Here is a 21,284-nt window from a genome sequence, read left to right on the forward strand (position 1 = left end):
TAGGTCATTTTGACATCTATATCTGGAATTCACATGGAAAAAGAAGCTGCTTGTTTATATAGTTATATGTCAAAGTTTCTTTACCAGATTTTGTATTAATTGTTTATAGAAGTAATTTTAGATAAATCATCTTGTCAGTGAACATGCCAGCCAAGTATGATGACTCTTTTGAATGTTACCCATGACCAGGGGTGGGATTCTACCACTTCACATCTATTCGCTAGAACCGGTTGTTAACATTCTAAGCAGTTTGGAGAACCAGTTGTTAGAAGAAATTACTGGCCTAATCCTGTAAGGAAGGCAGGAAGGAAACATTCTGGTGTTGCTTACAGAAACTGCCTCTCCATTAACCCTTATTACATTCTTGGCAGGACCAGACTTCCTGTCTCAGGAACTTCTCTGGAGTTGTTTTCCCCTCCTTTGCTGGTACTTTGCTTATGTGGAGTGATCATTCAAAGTTACAATGGCACTGAAAAAAGTGACTTGTGACCATTTTTCACACTTACGACTGTTGCAGCATCCCCACAATCATGAGAAGCCAGGCGAGGAGATGCATGCCTCGATGTGAGTGATATTGAGTTGGCCACGCCCAGCCAATAACATGACCACCAAGCCATGCCCACCACCTAAGCCACGCCCACAGAACTAGTTGTTAACAAATTTGAATCCCACCCTGCGCATGATACTGAGAGATTGCAATAATGAAAAAAGATGTAACACAACCCTTTAAGTATTTATACTCTGATTATGAAGAAAGAATGGTTTATATGCCTTAAATCTGTTCAGCTAGCACAGATTAGATTAAACATATAGATTTAGCATATAGTTACCAGTAAATACTAAATCCCAATACTTTGGTTGGATATATAATTATAAGGTGCTTTTCTTGGTTCATTGTAATAACAGAGTTTTGATTTAATTATATATACAGTATGTACTGAAATTTGCAGTTCCATCAATAGTGAATTGGAGTCTGTCTTCTGCTAAATACTGCTGAACTTCACCTTCCTGCACCTCCAGGCAGAATGGCCAATGGTGATGGATCTGGGAAGTGTAATTCAGTAGCTTTAAGGGACCACAGTTCCCATGTTTACCTTTGGCTAACACATTCTGATAATTTACACACACACACACACACACACACACACACACAGAGAGAGAGATTACTTGCTTACTTAGCATTGTTCTGCCTCTCAGTTTCTTAATATTATCTTACCTTAGAACAAATCAAACTGAATCTTTTGAAATGGGACAGAATATAAATGCCTTATATTACTGTACTATAAAAGTCTAGTAGAAAGCAATTCCCAAATCTATTCCTCCCATTATCTTGCTACCTAGTGTAATACTCACATCTGAGTCCGGAAGATGACAGTGAAGAGTGAAAATGTCACAGCTGCTGCCAGTCCCAAGTCAAGATTCAAGAGTAGCGTAGCGATAAAAGTTACAAGCCAGATAAGCTGGAGGGATGAGAACGAGAGAATAACAACAATACTGAAGGCATCACTGGAATTGCCATTTAGTTTTAGAAGAGGGAGACATTTCAGTAGTTGTTATTTTTGACTTATGTTAGCAAATATGAATTGGTGCAGAATAGCATCCCATTGCAGCTGGCCAGTGGTCCTGCCTAACCTTGTTGACCCAAAGGTACTTTTTCAAGAGCAACTGGACTTTCTGGAAGTCTTGAAAAAACATCTTTGGGACAACCATTACTTAGATGACTGAAAATCTCTATAGACAAGTAATCTGGTTGAGGTATCTAAAAAGATGAAAACAATTGGTTTTATATCAGGTAGGCTACTGATGGTGCAGAGATGCTTTTAATTAACTTTATAGGACATTGTTATTGTTCCATTGTATCTTAGCTATGGGATACATAAATATGAAGATGATTGTTTCATTGTAATTTATTTGAATTTGTGAGCTGCCCAGAATTATTGAGATTTGGGTAGTATACAAATTTAATTCTCCTCCTCCTCCTCCTCCTCCTCCTCCTCCTCCTCCTCCTCCTCCTCCTCCTCCTCCTCCTCCTCCTCCTCCTCCTCATCATCATCATCATCATCATCATCATCCTCACCTTCCAAAGTACGTAACACATCCAGTCTCTCCTTGCCTTTGGGAATCTATGTGTAACAGCCTCAAATCTATGGAAGTGAGTGGTCTACAATTTATATCTGAATGTCCTTTAAGTATGATATGGTTTTAATATCATTTTTCTAAGTATGTTCAGTTTTCTTTGTCCAAGGTCTGCATTATCATTATGGGTAAGTGGCCTCCCAAACTATAGGATGAAATGTATGTGCCACATGGCATTTTTTGCTGCATTCTAGAAACAGCGGCATTAGTCTTAGATATAATGCAACACTACATCTGAACACTATCACTTGTAACAATGTTGGGTGGTGGTGGTGGTGGGAGAAATAAGTTTTTATTTACTATTTTATTTATCTACTTGTTTTTATAATGTGGTTGAAAATTAGCACACTTTTACTGGAATTCCCCCCCCCCCCACTTACATAATACTGTTATTCTTTGCTGTTTCTGAGTGTGAGAACTGCGGTTGGAAGAAATATCCTTCTGGGCTCAGTTCCAAGTGCGGAAAAAGACACTGGAAACATGGAGGCTGTTTGGAAGGTTTAATGGTGGATAGAACACATGGCCTGGAGCTCCAGAGTGAAAAGGAAGGATGATCACATGCTTCAAGGTGAAGGAAGAGATTAAAAAAAAGGCTGAGGTGCTGAGAATGCCTGGGTTTTATAACCTTTGTTGGGATTTCAATTGGAGCTTGTATTCTGATTGGTTGTCAGGCTCCCAGAGGCAACTCTGTAGGCTGTCCTGAGTTCCAGGTTTGGTTGAACCTTGCTGGATGATGATGATGCACTAAAAAGGGCTTTTGGCAATTGCTATAGCTTTACCTGGAGATCTTTGTTATGTAAAGTATTCTGGCCCAGGCCTTAATGGCCCACCCATTAACAAAGGTGGGGCTGAGCTTCTGCTTCTGAGGTGAGTTTCTGCTCTTGAGTTTCTCCTCTTTTTAGGAGAAATATTCTGCCTGTTTAATATTTCCTAGGATATTTCAATTTTCCAGGAGAGGGGTGGTGCTAACTTCCTACACTGCATCATACATCCCTGTTGCATGCATAACCTAAATTAGCTCCTTGTCCAAAGCAGAATTTATGGCCATCCATCAGTCTCTTTCTGCCCTCGGATTCTTCTTGAAGTCTTCTACTTACCAGGTCGATAAAATTAGATCTCCAAAGTACAGGAATACATTTGAACTGCTTGAACATGCCTTTCAAGTTGACAATAACAATGGCAGCTAGGACGGCCTAAAAGAAAATGGCAAAGATACTATTTTATAATATCTAGAGTAGGAAGTTTCAATTCAAGTAATGGGTAAGAATGGAAGAGTCTTCCAATAAAAATAAACCTTTTCTGGAGCAATACAAACCTCATAAAGTCATATTGATATTATCACTGTATTTGTAGAATATTTCCTTCAATATTCACTGTATCTCAATGATATTTACTTATTTTTTTAAAAAGAACAGTCTAATTTTTGAACATACTTTGGGTAGTTCGTGGAAAAGCTCTCCAATCTTCAAAATGGTTGCCAGGATGATGAGAGAGGAGATGACTGTAGCCACCTGCAAAATAGAAAACAGGAAACGACTGACTGCAAAGCAGGCTGCACAATGCAAGAAAATAACCCCAAATTTCACTTTCCTCCAGTTTCAGCTTGTTATCAGGTTTTGAAGACAGCAGATGGTAGCACTTGGCTGACTTTAGGCCCCCAAAACTAAGCAGGGTCAGGCCTGGTTATTTACATGGATGGGAGACGACAGAAAGTTTTAGAACTATGAAAAGAGAAAAAAGAACCTGGGTAATGACCGATTGGTCAGTATGATACTGATATTGAGCAAAACTCTGGAACAGATTATTAGACAGTTTGTGAGGATTCAGAAGACAACGTCTTGCTTGGCAGTGCCTGTTTATCAGGAACAAGTCATGCCCATCCAATGTGATTTCCCTTTTTCACAGAGACCAATTTAGGAGATTGACGTGGAACAATGTATTTTGATGTCAGCAAAGTGCCTGACTTCCATGAGCAGGGGTGTCAAACTCAATTTCATTGTGGGCCGCATCAGGGTTGTGTTTGACCTTGAGGGGTGGGCGTGGTGGGCATGGCCAGCTCGATATCACTCGCTCTGTTTTCGACTGTGATGGCCTCCTGCAGCCTTCTGCCAGCGAAAATGGAGCCTGTGGTGGTGGTGGTGGTGCACAGCGCACAGCCCTCCCTCTGTTTTTGCTAGCAGAGGCATTGTGGGCTGGTCCATTGCTGATTGTAGGGTGGCCTCACAGGCTAGATCTAAGCACGCCGGGGGCCGTATCTGGCCTGTGGGCCTTGGGTTTTGACACCCCCACCCATGAGATTCTAGTAAAGCAGGCTGTAATACTAATATTAGAGGAATATAGAGGTGACTGAAAAAAGGTAGCTAATAAGAATATGTCAATGATTTTTTAAATCAAACTAGATACATGAAAGTTTCAAGTAATGTACTACAGGCTTCATTTTAGGCCTAGTGCTGACCCGTATATATAAAAATGAGTTGTACGAAGAGATTAAAAAAAGATTGTAAAATTTGTAGAAGACCCAAAAATGGAGAGAATAAAAAAAAAAAAACTCCTTAGGAGATTATGTGGGCGATCCTTAACAAGCTGGTCAGAAAGATGATTATCAGCACAGCCAATAACGAAGTGTTACATTCTGGTAGAAAATGTCTTGGGGATAAATATAGGATAGGGGCCCCACACTTGGCAATGCTACACAAGAGATTATCTGAATGCATCACAATCTGAATATAAACAAAAAGTGTGATGTAGCTGCAAACAGACAGACAAACAGACAAACAGACAGACAGACAGACACACACACACACACACACACACACACACACACCAATATTAGGCTGCATCACTGAATTGTGAAAATGTGGAGAAATCAATCATCTCTACTCCGTTTTGGGTAGAATATAAACTAGAATATTTTGGATGGGATATTGGCATCTCCATTGAGAATGTTGCATCCCGTTCTGGGTATTACATTTTAGGAGGTATATTGAAACTGAAGTGAGTCTAAAGGAGAGCAACCGTGATGGTCAAGGTTTCGGAAGGAACAATTTATGAGGAATGGTTGGAGGCAATGGATGTGTTGAATCTGGAGAAGAGAAGACAGCAAGAGGAGTTCAAGTATCAGAAGAGTTGTCATGTAGAATACAGGGCAGAATTGTTCAGAGATGTTTCTTAAGAGAAGAGAAAAAAGAATAAGTTTAAAATGTGATTTAGTTCAACATCAGGGAAAACTCCTAACACTAAGAGCCAACAGTGGAAGAGACTGACTTGAGAGCAGGGGTGGTATTCAGTAGGTTCTGACCAGTTCTGGAGAACCGGTAGCGGAAATGTTGAGTAGTTCGGAGAACCAGCAAATCCCACCTCTGACTGGAGATTTTACAGTATCCTTCCCCTGCCATGCCCATCAAGCCACGCACACAGAACCAGTAGTAAAATAATTTGAATCCCACCACTGCTTGAGAGGCAGTAGACTGTCTTTTGCTAGGGATTTTAAAAGTGATGAGATGGCCAGCTTAGGGGGATGCTGCAATAATTGATTCCTGCACTGGGCAGGAGGTTGGACAAAATGATCTCCAAAAGTACTTTCTAAATATCACAATTTATGATACTATAACTGGAAAGTAAAAAAGGAAGTAAATGGCAAACTTCTTCCATATCATTATCGGAAAACTGCATATACTTAGTCAATGGATGTCTGCCTCAGTTTGAGACATATTTACTTTTATTATTTACTTGGCCTTGAGCTCTATTTCCTGTCTCTCCAATTGTCTGAGCAGTCTGGAGATAGAGGGAGTCATAGTGCAAAAAAGATCTGGAAACATTAGTGTAGAAAACTGCTCACTTTTAAGGGCATGGTGGATATTGGTTTGTTTTTTTCAAAAAACAGGAAGCCAAACAGCCTTCAATCATTTATTTGTCTCATGCATTCAGAGAGAATAGTGATGAAATAAAGGCTCGAACCATATTAATTCCAGCAGCATATTCAAGGCAACTTAATATTTGTGAGCAGATTCACGGCTCACTCAGCAAAATACTAAAAAAATACTCTAAATGTATTTTTTTATTATATTCCATAATATAAATAAAATTATCTTCTAGGGATAAACAAGCCCAACCTCAGTCCACTGCAAGACTCATTGAGGTAATTTCTAAAGCTAACTGTACCACTGCATTCCTCCGAGTGATCTCATCTATCCCAGCATGCCTTTCAATTAGTTCTCACTGAGCTGTTCTTCGATCCACCCATTTGATTGATTCCACCTTCTGCACAATTCCTTCCTCCTATCAGAAAACGGCTACAGGCTTATCTGGGCTTTACCTGGCTGTGTCCTCCTGTGCTTTCTTGCACTAGGGAGCGGGACATGGAGCAGCTGATGCTGTAGCAATGGAAAAAGCTACCAGTGATGTTACTGAGCCCCAAGGCTATCAGTTCCTGCAAGAGAGTTGAGAAGAGCTCAATGTACGTTTCTTTATTTGGAGAGGGGGGAAAAACCCGTTTGGAAGAGGCTGTATGCCCATCCCTTGACTTAGAAGTACAGTGCAGGTAGTTCTCGACTTAGGACTATAATGGAGCCTGCCCAATATAGCCATAAGCCATAACAGTTATGTCAAAGTATATTCATGAACTGGAATGGTAACAAGGTCAGCCAATGAATAGGCATAGCAACGAAGTCAGCCAATGAGGACTGTTTTGAAACTGAAACTAGAAGTAGCCTAGGTGTGGCTCTATATTAAACTCTGCAGCTCTGAAGCTACGTTAAGCTCTGAGTCTGTCTATTGAAAATGAAACTGCTTCTCTCCTCTGCTGTGTGTCTTGCTTGTCTGCTGAACTAAAGTGAAACTGATGTCTGTTTCTGAGCTCCTGAGTTGCTGTTCTGCTCTGAATGTCTGCTTCTGTTTGAGTTTGCTCCATGTTGGAGAAATCTACAAGTGGTATTGAAAAATTTACTTTATAAATGAAGCCTCAGTCATCTGTGTGTACTTTTCTGTTGCGGAATTTACACTGCAATACTCTGAACAAGATATAACATAGGTCACTCATGTGACTAACTTGATTTTGCAACCTTTTTTGTGGCTGTGGTTAACTGAACTGTGATCACAAAGCAGTTCACTGCATGTATTAAATGAGCACAGCAATTGTTAAGTGAATTGATGGTTTGTTACGGAGCGGTTTGGCTGAAAACTGGAAGTAAATGGCAGGTTTTGGCAAAGCCATCATAAAAGGTGGTCATGCAGGATGCATTAAATGCAGCCCGTTGCTAAGCACCTGACCTGCAGTCATGGTATTGCAGGGGAGTGGGGGGAGCAGACATTGGAATTTCAGAGCTAGGTCATTAGTATTCCTGGGAGGGTCCTTCATAACTTTGAACCGTTGCTAAGCAATGGTTGTAAGTTGAGAACTACCTGCAACAGGAGTAGATCATAGACAGTGGACAAGGCAATCAAGAGAGAAAATGAAATCAAGGCAAACAGAGAAGAGGAAAAGAACCTCAGGAAGCCAAGATAAGGAAAGCCATAACAAACGTCTTACCTGGTTGCTGTCCACACTATAACCGTGCTTGAGTGCGAAGATTTTCCCAAGGGAGATGCAAAGGACATAGCTAACAATAGCAATGGCAAAAGCGTTCCCTATCGTCTGTCCAAAATAGCTTCCATTGGGGGCTTCAGGAGATCTCAATCTACAATAAGGAAACATAGATGGCCCAAGGCAATACTGCTGTACAGGTAACGCAAGGCAAAACAAGAGAGGAACGGGCAATTTCCCAGGGCCGGGCTGTGAAGAGGAGTGATAAGATAAGATAATCTTTATTATTGTTGTTTTTTTACTGTGAGCATACTGGCCCTCATTAGAAATGAAATTCAGGTTGTCAATGGAACTCAAAAACAAAGAGGAGTCAGAGTACGACAAGATTTGGAACTTATGGTATAGCTGATTGGAAGGTAGACATGAAATGAACAAAAGAAAGATAAATAAGAAGGTATGATGAAAGTTAAAAAATAAAAATGAAAATGAAATTCTGTTGCCTGCTCACAAAAGAAAGCATATATCTACCCATGCAAATAAATAACACACACATATCCATGCTATCTTTCTCTCTCTCTGTGTGTATTATACTGAATCTGGATGTTCTGCTTTGGATACCACGAAGGCTCCTCCCAGAAGGTAACAAGGAAAACAGGTCATGAAGAGGATGCATAGTGGCCCAGATAATCCTGCGGACCCTGCTCAAGTATCACTTATATGCTGTGTCCTGGGTATTCAGCAAACAGGAAGGGAACCTCCATTTTGTGCAGTCCAAATGAGACACCTATCAGCTTTGAAACCAATTAATCTGGTTTATTATGGCTCTAAGACCAGTGGATTTGGGGAAGCAGCAAGAAACACTTACCCCTTGGGAATATCGCCCACGACACTAATCCCAAATTTGTTGTTCAGGCTGGCACCATAGCAGATTGCTGTGGAGACAATAATCTGAAAAAAGAAGGCAGGGAGGCAAATAATATTCTTTTGTAATTTAATGCTGCTCACAGATGAAGGGATTTAATAGGTTGCAATGTGTCTAATATGATGGCCTCATTCTTATCTGTTGGGTCAGAATTTCCCAAACACCAGCTAGCATAAAGATCTCTCAAGACCAGTAGATTGGGGGCTTCCGGTTTTGCAAGGCTTCGGCGGCGGCAGAAATCCGCGATCGTGCGCGGTTCCTGCTGCGCTCGCTGCCGAAGTTCCTCCGATCCACTTGGTTCTGGAGGATATGGTTGCCCCGTAGAGGCAACCGAAGAGAGAGGAGATCCGGACAGGGGCTTGGGGGTATCGCAAACCCCCTCCCCAGCCAGCAAAACTCCTTTTTCCCAAGGCTGTGGAGCGGCGGTCAGCAATGGCCGCCACAAAGAAGCCTGCAGCCGGGTAAGATTTGTGCAGGAGGAAGCTGGAGAAAGTGAAAGTTTTTTTTTTTTTTTGCTGAACCGGGACAGCAAGGAACTCTTAAATACCCTGGAAATTAAACTGCTTGAATGATACATTGTTTCTTAAAGAAGGCTGTAAAAGTGGCGGAAGAAAAGTAAAAGGGAAAGTTATTTTCTCTCACTCTCCCTCCCCACGGAAATAGCAGAGGGAATCTGGAAAACCTGCTTGGGCACAAAAAACCTGAAACTTAAAGCCAAGGAGGTAAAAGATCTTTGAATATTGGAATTATAAACTAAAAAAATTCTTAATCTTTTTTTTTTCTATAAGTGGGAGGGAAGAGGTAAAGAACTTACTTTAAGATTGTATTGAAGGAGACTGCTTGGACTTTATGAGACTAGAAATAAATGGTGATAAAACTTCTAGAAAATTATTTTGGATCTGTGTAATTGAATTCTACCCCAGGAAGAGAAAATATAAAAAGAAGAAAGTGCTAAATGAAACAATTTGTTCTGATTTGGATTTGCTTTGTGACTTTGGGATTCTTGGGAACTATTTCTTGAAAGATCAAAAACATTTGGGTTGTCTTTTTTTTTTTTAAAATGGCATTATCGGTTGAAGAACTACAAATGGAATTTCAAAAGCTGAAAGAAGAAGAACAAGAAGGCAAGGGCTCTTCTGGATCTATTTTTCACTTCTTAGAAATGGCGATTTCTACTTATCAAGAAATACAACAACAGGATGAAGAAGAAGGTTGGGAAGAAGCCACCTTTAATGGACAAATAATCTTAGTGGAAGAAGAAAACAGAAGTGGGGGAAAGAGAATGGAGAATTCAGAACTTAAAAAAGCAACCAAGAAAGGGAAAAATAAGAAAAATTGAGATAATGTCAGAAAGCAACAGAAAAGAGAAATACAACAAAGAGGGAAGATTAAGAGAGTGGGGTTTGAGAGATGGGGGGGCAAAAAGGCTAGAATTGATAAGAAAGGAAAGGAAAAAGGAAAGAGAAGTCATAAAGGTTTGAAACAAGATGTTAAAAAAAAGTTTTTTTCAGAGACAAAGGGTAAAATATAACTTAAAAAATGATTCTGCGAAAGTACATAAGACTGTATTGTAGATATTAGTATTTGAAACTGAGTTAGAAAATTGAAATATTACATGAGTTAATAATGCAATAAAGGGAATTTATAAAAATGTTTAAGATTTAACAATAGAGTTGAATTTCCTAAGAAATATTGTTTTTACTATATTATAAACTTCAATACTCTTTTTTGTTTGTTTGTTTGATTATTTCAAAATGTAGTATTTAGAATGTACTAAGCAGAATCAGCATGGAAAGTATGTATTATTCTAAGTTTTTAATTTAGGGGAAAGATAAAAAGTTGTCATACTTCAACCAGTGATCACAGGAAAAATATTGTATTAGAAAGAAAAGATAAATAGATAATTGAAAGTGAACGGACAAAAGATGCAAGTAAAATTATTTAAACTGAGGTGAAATAAATAAAATAGAATTAAGAGAGTGAATAGAAGAGAGAAAACATATAGAGAATATAGAATGTTAAATAAGATATGAAATAGTATATTTGTGAGCATGAATTTGATTTATGTCTGTACAAAAAGATGTAACCCGGGGTAAGCCGCTTTCCAAAAAGAAGTTTTATGTATTTATGTTTTGTGTTATGTCTGTCTATGTTTGAATCAAAACCCTAGAAGAACGTTGGCAGAGAATAATGAAATTGTAAATAAGGCAGATGGATACAATGAATATATATAATTCAAGGTAAAAGAAATATAATTGAATAGAAGGAAAGGGAGAAATAAAGAGAAGTTGGGAAAAGATATGAAGTTGAAGATAAGATAAATATACATATGAAATTGTGTTTGTATGGAAATATGATAATTTGGAATTATTTTGTTTTTAAATAAGATGCCTTATTTGTTTTTCCAGAAAAGATCTCTTATGTTGTTATATTCTATGTTTTGTTTGTTTGTGTATTGATTTCAAAAATTAATAAAATTTGTTTTAAAAAAAAAAACCACTAGATTGGGGAAGGTTGAGCTAGGCATTCCTCAGGTGCATAATGAGAGCGGAGGAGACTCAACCACTGCAGCACTCTAACCCTTTTCGTTTGGGTCTCAGAAATGAGACTCTGAAAATGCAGCACTAATGGCTGCTGACAACAGAGGCATTGCAGTGATCTCTCAGTTTGCAAAATATCTCAGTTTTGCTTAGTTCTTCATTTTGTTTCATTTTGTTTTAACCTTGGGTTCTTTTTGAAAGAGTGTGTAAATTGGTAAGTTGTTGTCATGAAAAAAACCAAACAGAATCCTATTTTATTACAGTAATAATAACAACAAAACATCATTGGCATTGACAAATTCATCACCAGTCAATTGCAAAGGGCAGTTTTGCTCAGAACAGCCTGCGATGATACCTGTAATATCATCAAACATCCATATCTGCCTATCCCATGTTCTTGGGAAGGAATCAATAGGTGGACAAAAATACCAAATCCAGTCTAAACATCTGGCTGATGGTGTGATAAACCATAACAGCAATAAAGCAGCAGTGTGCATAATTAAAAATATCATTCAGCAACTTAAATCTCACAGAGATACTTTTAAAAGAGGAAATTACCTAAACTAAATGACATTATCGAAGTAATTAACCATTATAATAACAGACAGTTCAATAAGATGGCAAATCACCAAAATCCTTGGCTTTTTGATTAAAATCAAGCATACTTGAATGCTTAGAAATTGAGACTTAGATTTTAAGAAGGAGCTCTCTAAACTCTTTGTTTCCTACTCTTTCAATTTCTCTTGCCTTTGTTTCTTTAAAAATAAAATCTTCATTTCAATGAAGAGAATGTATTTCTTCCAAGGAAACAAAATAAAAAAATTATTCCTCTCTACCACAATGTAATAGAAGCTAATACTAATTCCTTCCCAGAATTGTTTGGAAACAAATTCCTTCCAATGATTGCTCTTTTTTAAACCCCAACTAAAAACTCATTCCAGCCAAACCTTATTCCCAAAGAGAATCTTGAAAAGTGATCAGGAAGGCTTCTGGATCCTGGCATGGAAATTCATGCCCAGAGCAGACATGTAGAACGTGAGAACCAGGCCTATTTGTGGCTACTGAAAGCTTTGGCTGAAAGATTTAACATCATTTTTCAACTGGACCTTTTATGTGACAATAGGGGAAAATTATGAAACATGTGGCTAAGGAGTAAAATATTTCCAATTTCATTCCTCCGCTATTGAATATATGTCAATATATGCCATTACTTAATATATTCATATTGCAGTTGTGAAATAGATAGCTGTGTAAATCACATTAGGCATACTTTTGGGGCTGGTGGCAGCTAAAATATGGTGCATTTTCCTTATAAATACCTAAACATTCACCTTCTGCTGAGTATAATGCCAATAATTTTATTTCCTTGAAGTTTTCATCTTGTTTTAATAATTAGACTTTGGAGGGGTGGTATTTTGGGGATATTATGCTAATTGGTTTTTTCTTGTAATTTTAACAGATTTAAACAGATTTATGTCATGACTTCTGCACCACTGATTGTATTGCTGTTCCATAGTCATTTTAGGAAAAAACAGACAAGCCAATAATCTTATAGCATCGCCCAACAAGTTACCGTGAGAAGTTCAATGGGGATAGGTGTTGGAAGCTTCTTATCAAATTTGTCATTGAGTAGCTTGATGAGGCAAAGGGCAACCATAGAGATCAAAGCAGTGACCACAGTACCAGTGTGAGTGCCAGGTAATTTTGAGCAAATCTCCACAAAGGTCTGTGGGAAAATAGCAAGATAGAGGAAGTCATAATTTGGGGACACAAGAATACTGATGAAACACAACTTCTGTGTGTCTGTCTGTACTTACATAGATCAGTGACAATGGTCCAGATTTCTCTTCCAGGCTGATTCCAAAGACATACTTTAGCTGGGAAACCAGCACATGGACTGCAGCAGCTGTGGTATAACCTTGCACCAAGGGCTCTGAAAGATAGGTGGCCACAAATCCAAACTGTAGCAGGCCAAGGGCAACCTAAAAACAGATCATTGGTGAAGTTACACCTGCTGAAACCGAAACTCTCCCAGGATATTCTAGCATATTTTTCTTAAGACATCATTAGCCCAGAGAGCTAATGGTGACCCAGAAAACAGAACAAATGCTTAACTATTGCTAAGCAGGAAAGCAGAAGTTTCAATAATTTGGAAGCCATTGCACTCCCTGGAATCCAGTTATTTTTAAATTCAGTTCCTTACTTAAGCAGGAAGCATCTGCTCAGTCACTCACAACGCACAATCAGCAGCTCTTAGAACACACACTTATGAACTATTCAGGAAATGGGATTTTTCACTCCTCACAGTTCTCTGCATATGCATGATACACCTTACCTTGTCTTCTCTTTTCTTCCTGTTGACACCCTCATCTCCTGTTAATCCGCTCATCTTCCAACATATCCGTGTCACTGTCCACATTAACTGCAGCTACCTCACCTCAAGGGACGCAGGGGCTCGGTGGCTAAGACGCTGAGCTTGTTGATCAGAAAGATCAGCAATTCAGCGGTTCAAATACCTAGCACTGAGTAATGGAGTAAACTCCCGTTACTTGTTCCAGCTTCTGCCAACCTAGCAGTTCAAAAGCATGTAAAAATGCAAGTAGAAAAATAGGCATCACTTTGGTGGGAAGGTAACAGAGCTCCGTGCGCCTTCGGTGTTTAGTCATGCTGGCCATATGACCATGGAGACATCTTCGGACAGCGCTTTGTAACAGAGATGAGCACTGTCCCCTGGAGTCGGAAACGACTACCATGTATGTGGGAGGGGAACCTTTACCTTTACTTCACCCTGCCTAATAACAGTAGGACCAACCCTTTCAGCCTCAGAACCAAAGCAAATTCAATATTTCTCATTTTTAGATTTTAGGTATTGATTCAGTTTACAGTTGACCACAATCAGGTTTTTACTGCATGTTTATCACCCATTTTACCTGAAATAGGCCCATTAAGCAGGTGACTGAAGCTACCAGCTCCACTCGGGCTGCATCCCTCCGGATCTCATTGACAAACGTTTTATTGGTGCCAACAATCACTTCCAGATATTTCCCATTTGGTTCTAGTGACTCTGTCATACTTCCTAACATCACAGAAATGACAGCAAATGGACCTGTGGGAAGATATCCAAGGTCTGAGTGAACCTTTTTAATCTCAAAAGATTTTGGAAAGGATGTCTATTTTCTTAGACCATATTATTAAACATAGTATGATACAACAAACATCTATCAATTGGGCAAATAAATTAATTTGTGCTGCCAAATTTGTTAACAGAGACGTACTATCCAATATTATGTTTAGGTGCTGTCAAATTTAAGAACAAGATACTTTGAAGGTCCTGCTGTCCCATCTTTCTTCTGTGCTATCATTTGTCCCTCCCTTACTTCTTCTTCTGCTGTTGCTCGCCCTCCTCATCAGTGGTGGGATTCAATTTTTTTTACTACCAGTTCTGTGGGCGTGGCAGGGGAAGGATACTGTAAAATCTCCAGTCAGAGGTGGTATTTTGCCGGCTCTCCAAACTACTCAAAATTTCCTCTACCGGTTCTCCAGAACTGGTCAGAACCTGTTGAATACCACCTCTGCTCCTCACTGTTCTTCTCCTTCTCTTCTGCTTAATGTGGAAAAAGTACCGTGCCAGCCAACTGGAAAACTCAGCACATTTTAAAAACAGAGTCTAAAAAGGATATCGCTGCAGCTACAGCTTCCAGTTGCCCAAATAAGTGCTTTCTTTGATACTCTTTTCTCAAGTCTTTTGGGGGGGGATTCCCAAATTTATGAATTCTAATCCTATGGTTCATTGCTAGTGGTGCTATTGGTCTCCCTCTAGTAAAGGTGATCTTATTAGGCATTTAAATGAGCATTCCTTGCTTACCAACAGAGATGTGTCTGGACGTCCCAAAAAAGAAATACAGCAGAACTGGATAGAAGGCTGAATACAAACCATGGACTGGAGGCAACCCAGCTAGGAGTGAATATGCCAAACCTTGGAAAAATAGAAGTGGAAGTTACCACACATGCCATTAGCGCTTCATTTTTATTTCACTCATTCTAGTTTTTATTCATCCATCAAGCACTTGTGTAGGAAATATTTATGGCCTCCTCCTGTAATTCCTCACCAACTTGCTAATGTGTGTCAAATACTTTGGACAAGAATAGGCAATACTACTTTCCAGATGTTTGAACCACAATTTGCATAAGCCCCAGATCAATACACCTTACACCTGCAGTTCTTCCCCACTAAATACCATATTTTGGTGGGGGGTCGTCTTATATGCCGGGTCGTCTTATACGCCGGCAAATACGGTACCATTTTTTCCCCAAGGTTTTTTTTCCAATAGCCACTTAGTTCCATCTTTTTCAAAAGTAATGATTCAAAAGCAAAGGCAGATTTTCAGTAAGTTTTCCTGCAGCAGAAGTGGACATTCTCCCAGGATAATGAGCTACAATTTGATCCTATAACCACTTGGGAAGCTACAGGCACCCTTACCAGAAGAATAAGGAAGATTGGGACTTCCAGGTTTTTCAGGTTCCTAGATTTGGTGTGATTTATAGAAGGAATGAGAACAGAAAAGCCCTGGAAAGCAAATTGCCCTCATTACCATCTTTATAAAGCCTCTTCCACATAGCCCCAAATCTCAGTGAGGAAATTTAGAAGTAATTCATTTAAGTCACTGTGGAGAGAAAGCAAGATGGCATGATGTGTGAAGGTTTGTTTTCCAGAGGCTTCCTACAATCTCTATAAAAACCAAGCCAGGTTCACCCTGCTAAAGTCAATCATATTGCTATTGAATTTTGACAGTGGAATCTAGCTTTCCAACTTCTTTTCTGTGCCTATTTCTACCTAGCATTCATTTATTACTATAGCTTTAGTATCAGAAATTATTTGGGAAAGTTCAGTCCAGAGGAACAGAACCTGTCAGTCAGAGAATTGCAATTGGCAAGAGATCAAGAAAGAGGGCCTATTCTGCCACTGCTCCTGCTTTGTGGAACATCTTGCTCCAACCAAAGGTGAGGAAAGCTCCCAATCTTCTAGCCTTCCACAAAGGGGTCAAAACCTGGCATTGCATTGAGGACACAGAGGTCCACACAGCCATGGGACACCCTCCCCCCACATGCACACCTGTATTAACATCTGCTAACCCCCCCTCCGCATCTTGGAATTTTGCAATTTTATAATGGTATTTTTATAATTTTAAACTTTTTATCTTACATTATTCTGATTTGAATGTTAATTTTATAGATTATACTGTACAGCACCAGATAGATAAATAGATAGATAAATAGATAGATAGATAGATAGATAGATAGATAGATAGATAGATAGATAGATAGATAGATAGATAGATAGATAGATAGATAGATAGATAGATAGATAGATAGATAGATAGATAGATAGATAGATAGATAAGCAAGCAGAAAGGGGCAAGCGATGTCTTGAAAAGCAGATGATAATGGCACAGCAAGGTTATTTATACAACTCTTGTTCTCCACTCAAATGTGTGCGGGGCCAGTACAGTTGGTCAGAGGATTTTTTTTTTCTCAAGATCCCAGGACCCACAAGAAGATCTCAGATAACATACCCTGTGGGAGATGCATAATTGCTACACTGAGTCCTGAGATGATGTCCCCTAGTAGCCATTCTTTGACTGGGTAGCGTGGCAACCAGCTAAGGATGGGCAGGAATCGAAGTAGCAAGCTCTTTGCAGTTGATCCTGAGCATCTGGAAAAGAGGTGGACAAAGGCCTTTGCAAGAGGAAAGCAGGGTCTTCAATTTACATGGAGTTTGAGGGGCAATGAAAGAATTGGGAATCTCTTCCATTCCATGAGGTAAATTTGTGCATCACTCCCAGAACCTATGATAGATGTGCACTCAAGGAGAAAAAACACAACAGCCATGCCACATTATCCTGCAGTAAAAGATCAAATTCCAGAGTTGCAATATTGGAATTCTGGACATTTTGACGACTAAAAGCAGAGGTGGAGCTGCTCCACCTACTCCTAACTAATTGTGTGCAACAAATGGCCATAACCTTTCCGCCCCTTTCCTTTTTTTTTATTATTCTAAAAGTGCAACAGAGCATGCAGTTGTTAGGCATGATTTTGTTCCAGCCCTTGGCAAAAAATAGTTAGCTACAATCCAAAGAATCATATTTTTTAAAAAATAATGGAGGTGGGGAGGGGGAGGGGAGGGGAGCGGAGGAGCTGAACAGTACTAGTTTCCAGGTGCTGGCCCATATGGACACTTCCACCGAGGGCAGCTTCATCTCTTCACGCACTTTCCCAGACCTGATAGGCAGCAAAGTTAGCCAGAGAAATACAATAATTATGAGAAGCAATGAAATATCACCAATAAAATATAAAGAAGTACATGAAGAAAGTCAATCAATGTCTAGCTCAAGTCCTTTCAAGGTTACTTTCTTTTGTCTTTTGTGTAACAATGGAAGCTTCCTTTTGGAGAGATACAAAATTGCAATCTTTGTTGAGGCAAAACAGACCAAACAACTAGCTTATTTAATATATATGTAGAGAACAGTTACCACATACCTTTAATTTACTGATTAATACGAGCTGAATATGGGGACAAGGGAACCGTGTTATCTAATTTAGAAGGGGAAAAAGCAGAAGTGGTATTCAGCAGGTTCTGACCAGTTCTGGAGAATCGGTAGCAGAAATTTTGAGTAATTCAGAGAACCGGCAAATTCCACCTCTGACTGGAGATTTTACAGTATCCTTCCCCTGCCACACCACCAAGCCACGCCCACAGAACCAGTAATAAAAATATTTGAATCCCACCACTGGGAAAAGGGGTTTCTCATTTGTCTATAACTGCAAGAAAGAAGATTGAAGTTGCTTCTTCAAATATTTTCTTTTTTGCTTTTTATTGTTATCAACATCTTTTTCTCTTTCTTCTTTCTTTCTTTCTTGTTTCAGATTTTTTAACTTTGTAAAACAAATTGCTTATGTATGTGTGTATGTATATATGCGCGTGCACACATATATACACGCATGTATATATAATGCATGAGAAAAATCTGACAAGTTTGAATGTTTGCAGACAGAAGAAGCCTTGCAAGTGGGCACTAAAGAGAAAGCTAAAACCTTTTTCCATAGATCAAAAATCCCATCTCACGTCCTCTTATATACAAGCTTTCTAATTATTTGGATGCACCATGTGATTCTTTTTCTGAGGCACACTCTCTGTGGAGCACAGCCTGGAGCGTAACGTTGCAGTATGAAATACTATATTAGTGTTCCCTATTCCAGTCCACAATACCTTCTTTTGTGATGTTTACACTTCTCTCCAGTTCAGTTTTTTGTTTTCTCTACCCCATGGTCAAACTTATTGTAGAAATAGTTTCTGTTTGTACAAACTTCAAAGTTTCCCCAAATTAGGGAGGTCTTGAGAACTGGGATAGTTTAATCACCTCAGCAATAGCACAAACGTCTAAACATAAAAGAGAGACCAAAGAGTTTCATGAATGGGAAACCATTTATATGCTGTAGCATTGGCATATTGTTCTTTTGTTCCCTCAGAGTTGAGGGCAACGTGTTCTTTTGTCCTTGATTTATGACCATAATTGATCCCAGGATACTGTGACAGTCATAAATATGAGTCAGTTGCCAAGTGTCCAAATTTTGATCACATGACCATCGGGATGCTATAATGAGGGTAAGGGTGAAAAATGGTCATGTCATTTTTTTCAGTGCTGTTGTAACTTTGAACAGTCACCGAATGAACTATTGTAAGTCAAGGACCCCCTGTTTCCTGTCATTATTTCTCTCCAAGCACCTGCCATTTAGAAACAATAGCTTACTTTCCTCATGTTTCCCAAGGCCCTTTCTCAGTCATCGTTTCATAATCTGAAACATGCTTTCCTGATTGTTCATGCTATGAGTATGGATTAGCAATACTTTACCTTATTTTTCTGATCTGGGTGGAAAGTGACACCCGTGAAATCTGTTTTCTCAGGCCGATCTTCTCTAGCTCAGACTCACTCAGCACTTCACCTGCCCTTTCTGCCTTGGAGTGACCTGGGTCTCCATTTGCCTCCATGCCCACTGCAGCGATTCCACCTGTTTTGTGGTTCAGCCTTGAGACTAGGAAGAAAAGATGAAGCACCATCAATGCTAAGTCCATGAGGTTGACATTAATTTAGCGATGACTGGTGTTGCCTATTGTAGTTATGTGTGTGTGTTTGTGTTTACACAGCTATGTGTTTTAACAAACCCATGTAGATAACAGATAATCAGAGTTGGAAGGGACCTTATAGGTCATCTAGTCCAACCCCTCCCCCACCCAAGCAGGAGACCCTACACCATTTCTGACAAATGGCAGCCCAGTCTCTTCTTGAAAGTTTCAAGTGATGACGCTCCCACAACTTCCAAGAGCAAGCGGTTCCATTGGTTTCTATGTGTTTAATGAAGCCACGTGTTTTTAACACAGAATAAAAATGTGATCTTTTTCTTGGGTGGTGGGGTTGTCATTTTCTATTCTGAGTTCTTAAATTTTATCTTAGACAACCAGAGTTTGCATTGCAATATAATTTAAGCAAAGGAATAAAATGCATAGTAAATATGATCTGCTGGTTTGGGGGAAAAAATATAACCAGGATCCTTGAGTTCTATCTTGAATTTTTTAAAATAAAGGGATCCATTAAAAAAGAAAAGAACCTGACATTTTAAAATCCTGAGACATGTCTTAAAGCAACTGGTAGATATCCAAGTAGTTATACTGTACAAACAAAATGGCTCCTGAGGAGAAAGGTTTTTTTTAAAAAGAAAGAAAGAAGAGGGAGGGCTGAGCCATGCTTGGGGCTACTGGGCCATTGCCAGTAGAAACCACTTATATAGCTCCCTAAGTCCAGGAAAGGATGATGTCATTGTTCTCCCATCTCCAGCTCAGGGTAAATGCCCCTGCATTGGGTTTTCCAGGTCTGATTCAAAACTGCCCTTGGTTGACCCCAGCTGTCTCAAACCCTTCAGAGAAAACAGTCTTTGTTCCATTCTAGTGACAGCCTCACCTCCAACTGGCTGCAGTGATTTTATTTCCCCCACTCTCTGAATGGTCACTTCTCACCCAATGGGAACTCTGCCCAGCTTGGGGGAGGCATGTTCTCCTTGCTTTCCCACCTCCTGTCCTTCCATGCCTTTTATTGTTTTGTAAAAATCTGTAAAATACAACTTAGTGGCATTACAACTTTTGTTCCTATAAAGCTTAACTGCCATTTCTTTTGTGCCACAGAGTTCACTTGGACTACAGAAGATCATAAAAAGGAAAGTATAATCAGTTATTTTTGATTTGTTTGTTTATATCCCACCTTTATTGTTTTTATAAATAACTCAAAAGAGCAAATATACAGAATGCTCCTTCTGCTTCCTATTTTATCCACAACAACAACCCTAATATTCTGTTGATGTGATCTTTGTAGCATCAGAACAACAATGCTGTCATAAAGAGGGGGGGGGAGCATAAGGGGTCTGTTTTACTGTCAGGTAATGTGGGAAGGGGCTGTGATAACATCTTTGTGGGCAAGCATCTGGGAAAGCAAAGGAAAGGTGCACAGACTAATAGCAGGGGCCCTGTAGTCCACCCCATACAGAAGCTAGTCAGTGTGGCTACATGGATGGGAAAGGCAAGAAGCAGAAGAATGATCAATCAGGTCTTGCAATAGCCATGATCTGGACTGAGCTCAGTTTGGCCCAACCCAAACTGAGCTCAGTCTCTCTACCCCTCTCTCTCCCTCCCTTTTTCTCTCTCTCTCCCTCCCTCCCTCCCTCCCTCCTCTCTCTCCCTCCCACCTCCCTCTCTCTCTCCCTCCCTCCCCCCCCTCTCCAACTGTTTCTGGAAACTAAATGCCATGCAAAGGAAGTTTAAGGCATGGCAGAAAGGACAAATGACTAAATGCATAGACTCTGGTCTCTTAAGGCATTTTGGTTTTCAAACTTTCCCTGAGCATTTCAGGAGCAAGGCAAGTGGAACTACAAGAAAGAAATACAATCTGCAGGTAAAAGAAGTCTTCTAACAATTGTCTATGGAGTTTCTCAGTCATCCAGGTCATGGTTGCCCCAAAAGTGCTTTTTTCAAGAGGCGGCTGGGGTTTCTGGTTTTTATTTGAAGACGTTTCGCTTCTCATCCAAGAAGCTTCTTCAGCTCTGACTGGATGGCTTGTAG

At 39.6% G+C, this 21,284-nt stretch overlaps 1 protein-coding gene across 1 annotated transcript in view; it reads right to left on the reverse strand.

Moving 5' to 3' along the window:
• Positions 1 to 21,284, reverse strand: part of CELSR3 (cadherin EGF LAG seven-pass G-type receptor 3) — a 147,951-nt gene that overhangs the window by 11,176 nt on the left and 115,491 nt on the right. Inside the window, exons 38-49 of the mRNA XM_087954169.1 lie at positions 19,030 to 19,210; positions 16,693 to 16,832; positions 14,985 to 15,095; positions 14,050 to 14,225; positions 12,937 to 13,101; positions 12,693 to 12,845; positions 8,523 to 8,605; positions 7,664 to 7,811; positions 6,452 to 6,565; positions 3,570 to 3,647; positions 3,234 to 3,329; positions 1,354 to 1,460 (exon numbers count right to left, since the gene is read on the reverse strand). Coding sequence (XP_087810295.1) covers positions 1,354 to 1,460; positions 3,234 to 3,329; positions 3,570 to 3,647; positions 6,452 to 6,565; positions 7,664 to 7,811; positions 8,523 to 8,605; positions 12,693 to 12,845; positions 12,937 to 13,101; positions 14,050 to 14,225; positions 14,985 to 15,095; positions 16,693 to 16,832; positions 19,030 to 19,210 — 1,552 coding nt within the window. The remainder of the gene's footprint in view (positions 1 to 1,353; positions 1,461 to 3,233; positions 3,330 to 3,569; positions 3,648 to 6,451; positions 6,566 to 7,663; positions 7,812 to 8,522; positions 8,606 to 12,692; positions 12,846 to 12,936; positions 13,102 to 14,049; positions 14,226 to 14,984; positions 15,096 to 16,692; positions 16,833 to 19,029; positions 19,211 to 21,284) is intronic.

This window comes from Notechis scutatus, chromosome 2 (assembly GCF_049901735.1).
Source record: "Notechis scutatus isolate UNSWTSFEM ecotype Mainland chromosome 2, rNotScu1.2, whole genome shotgun sequence".
In the NCBI taxonomy this organism is placed as follows: Eukaryota; Metazoa; Chordata; class Lepidosauria; order Squamata; family Elapidae; genus Notechis; species Notechis scutatus.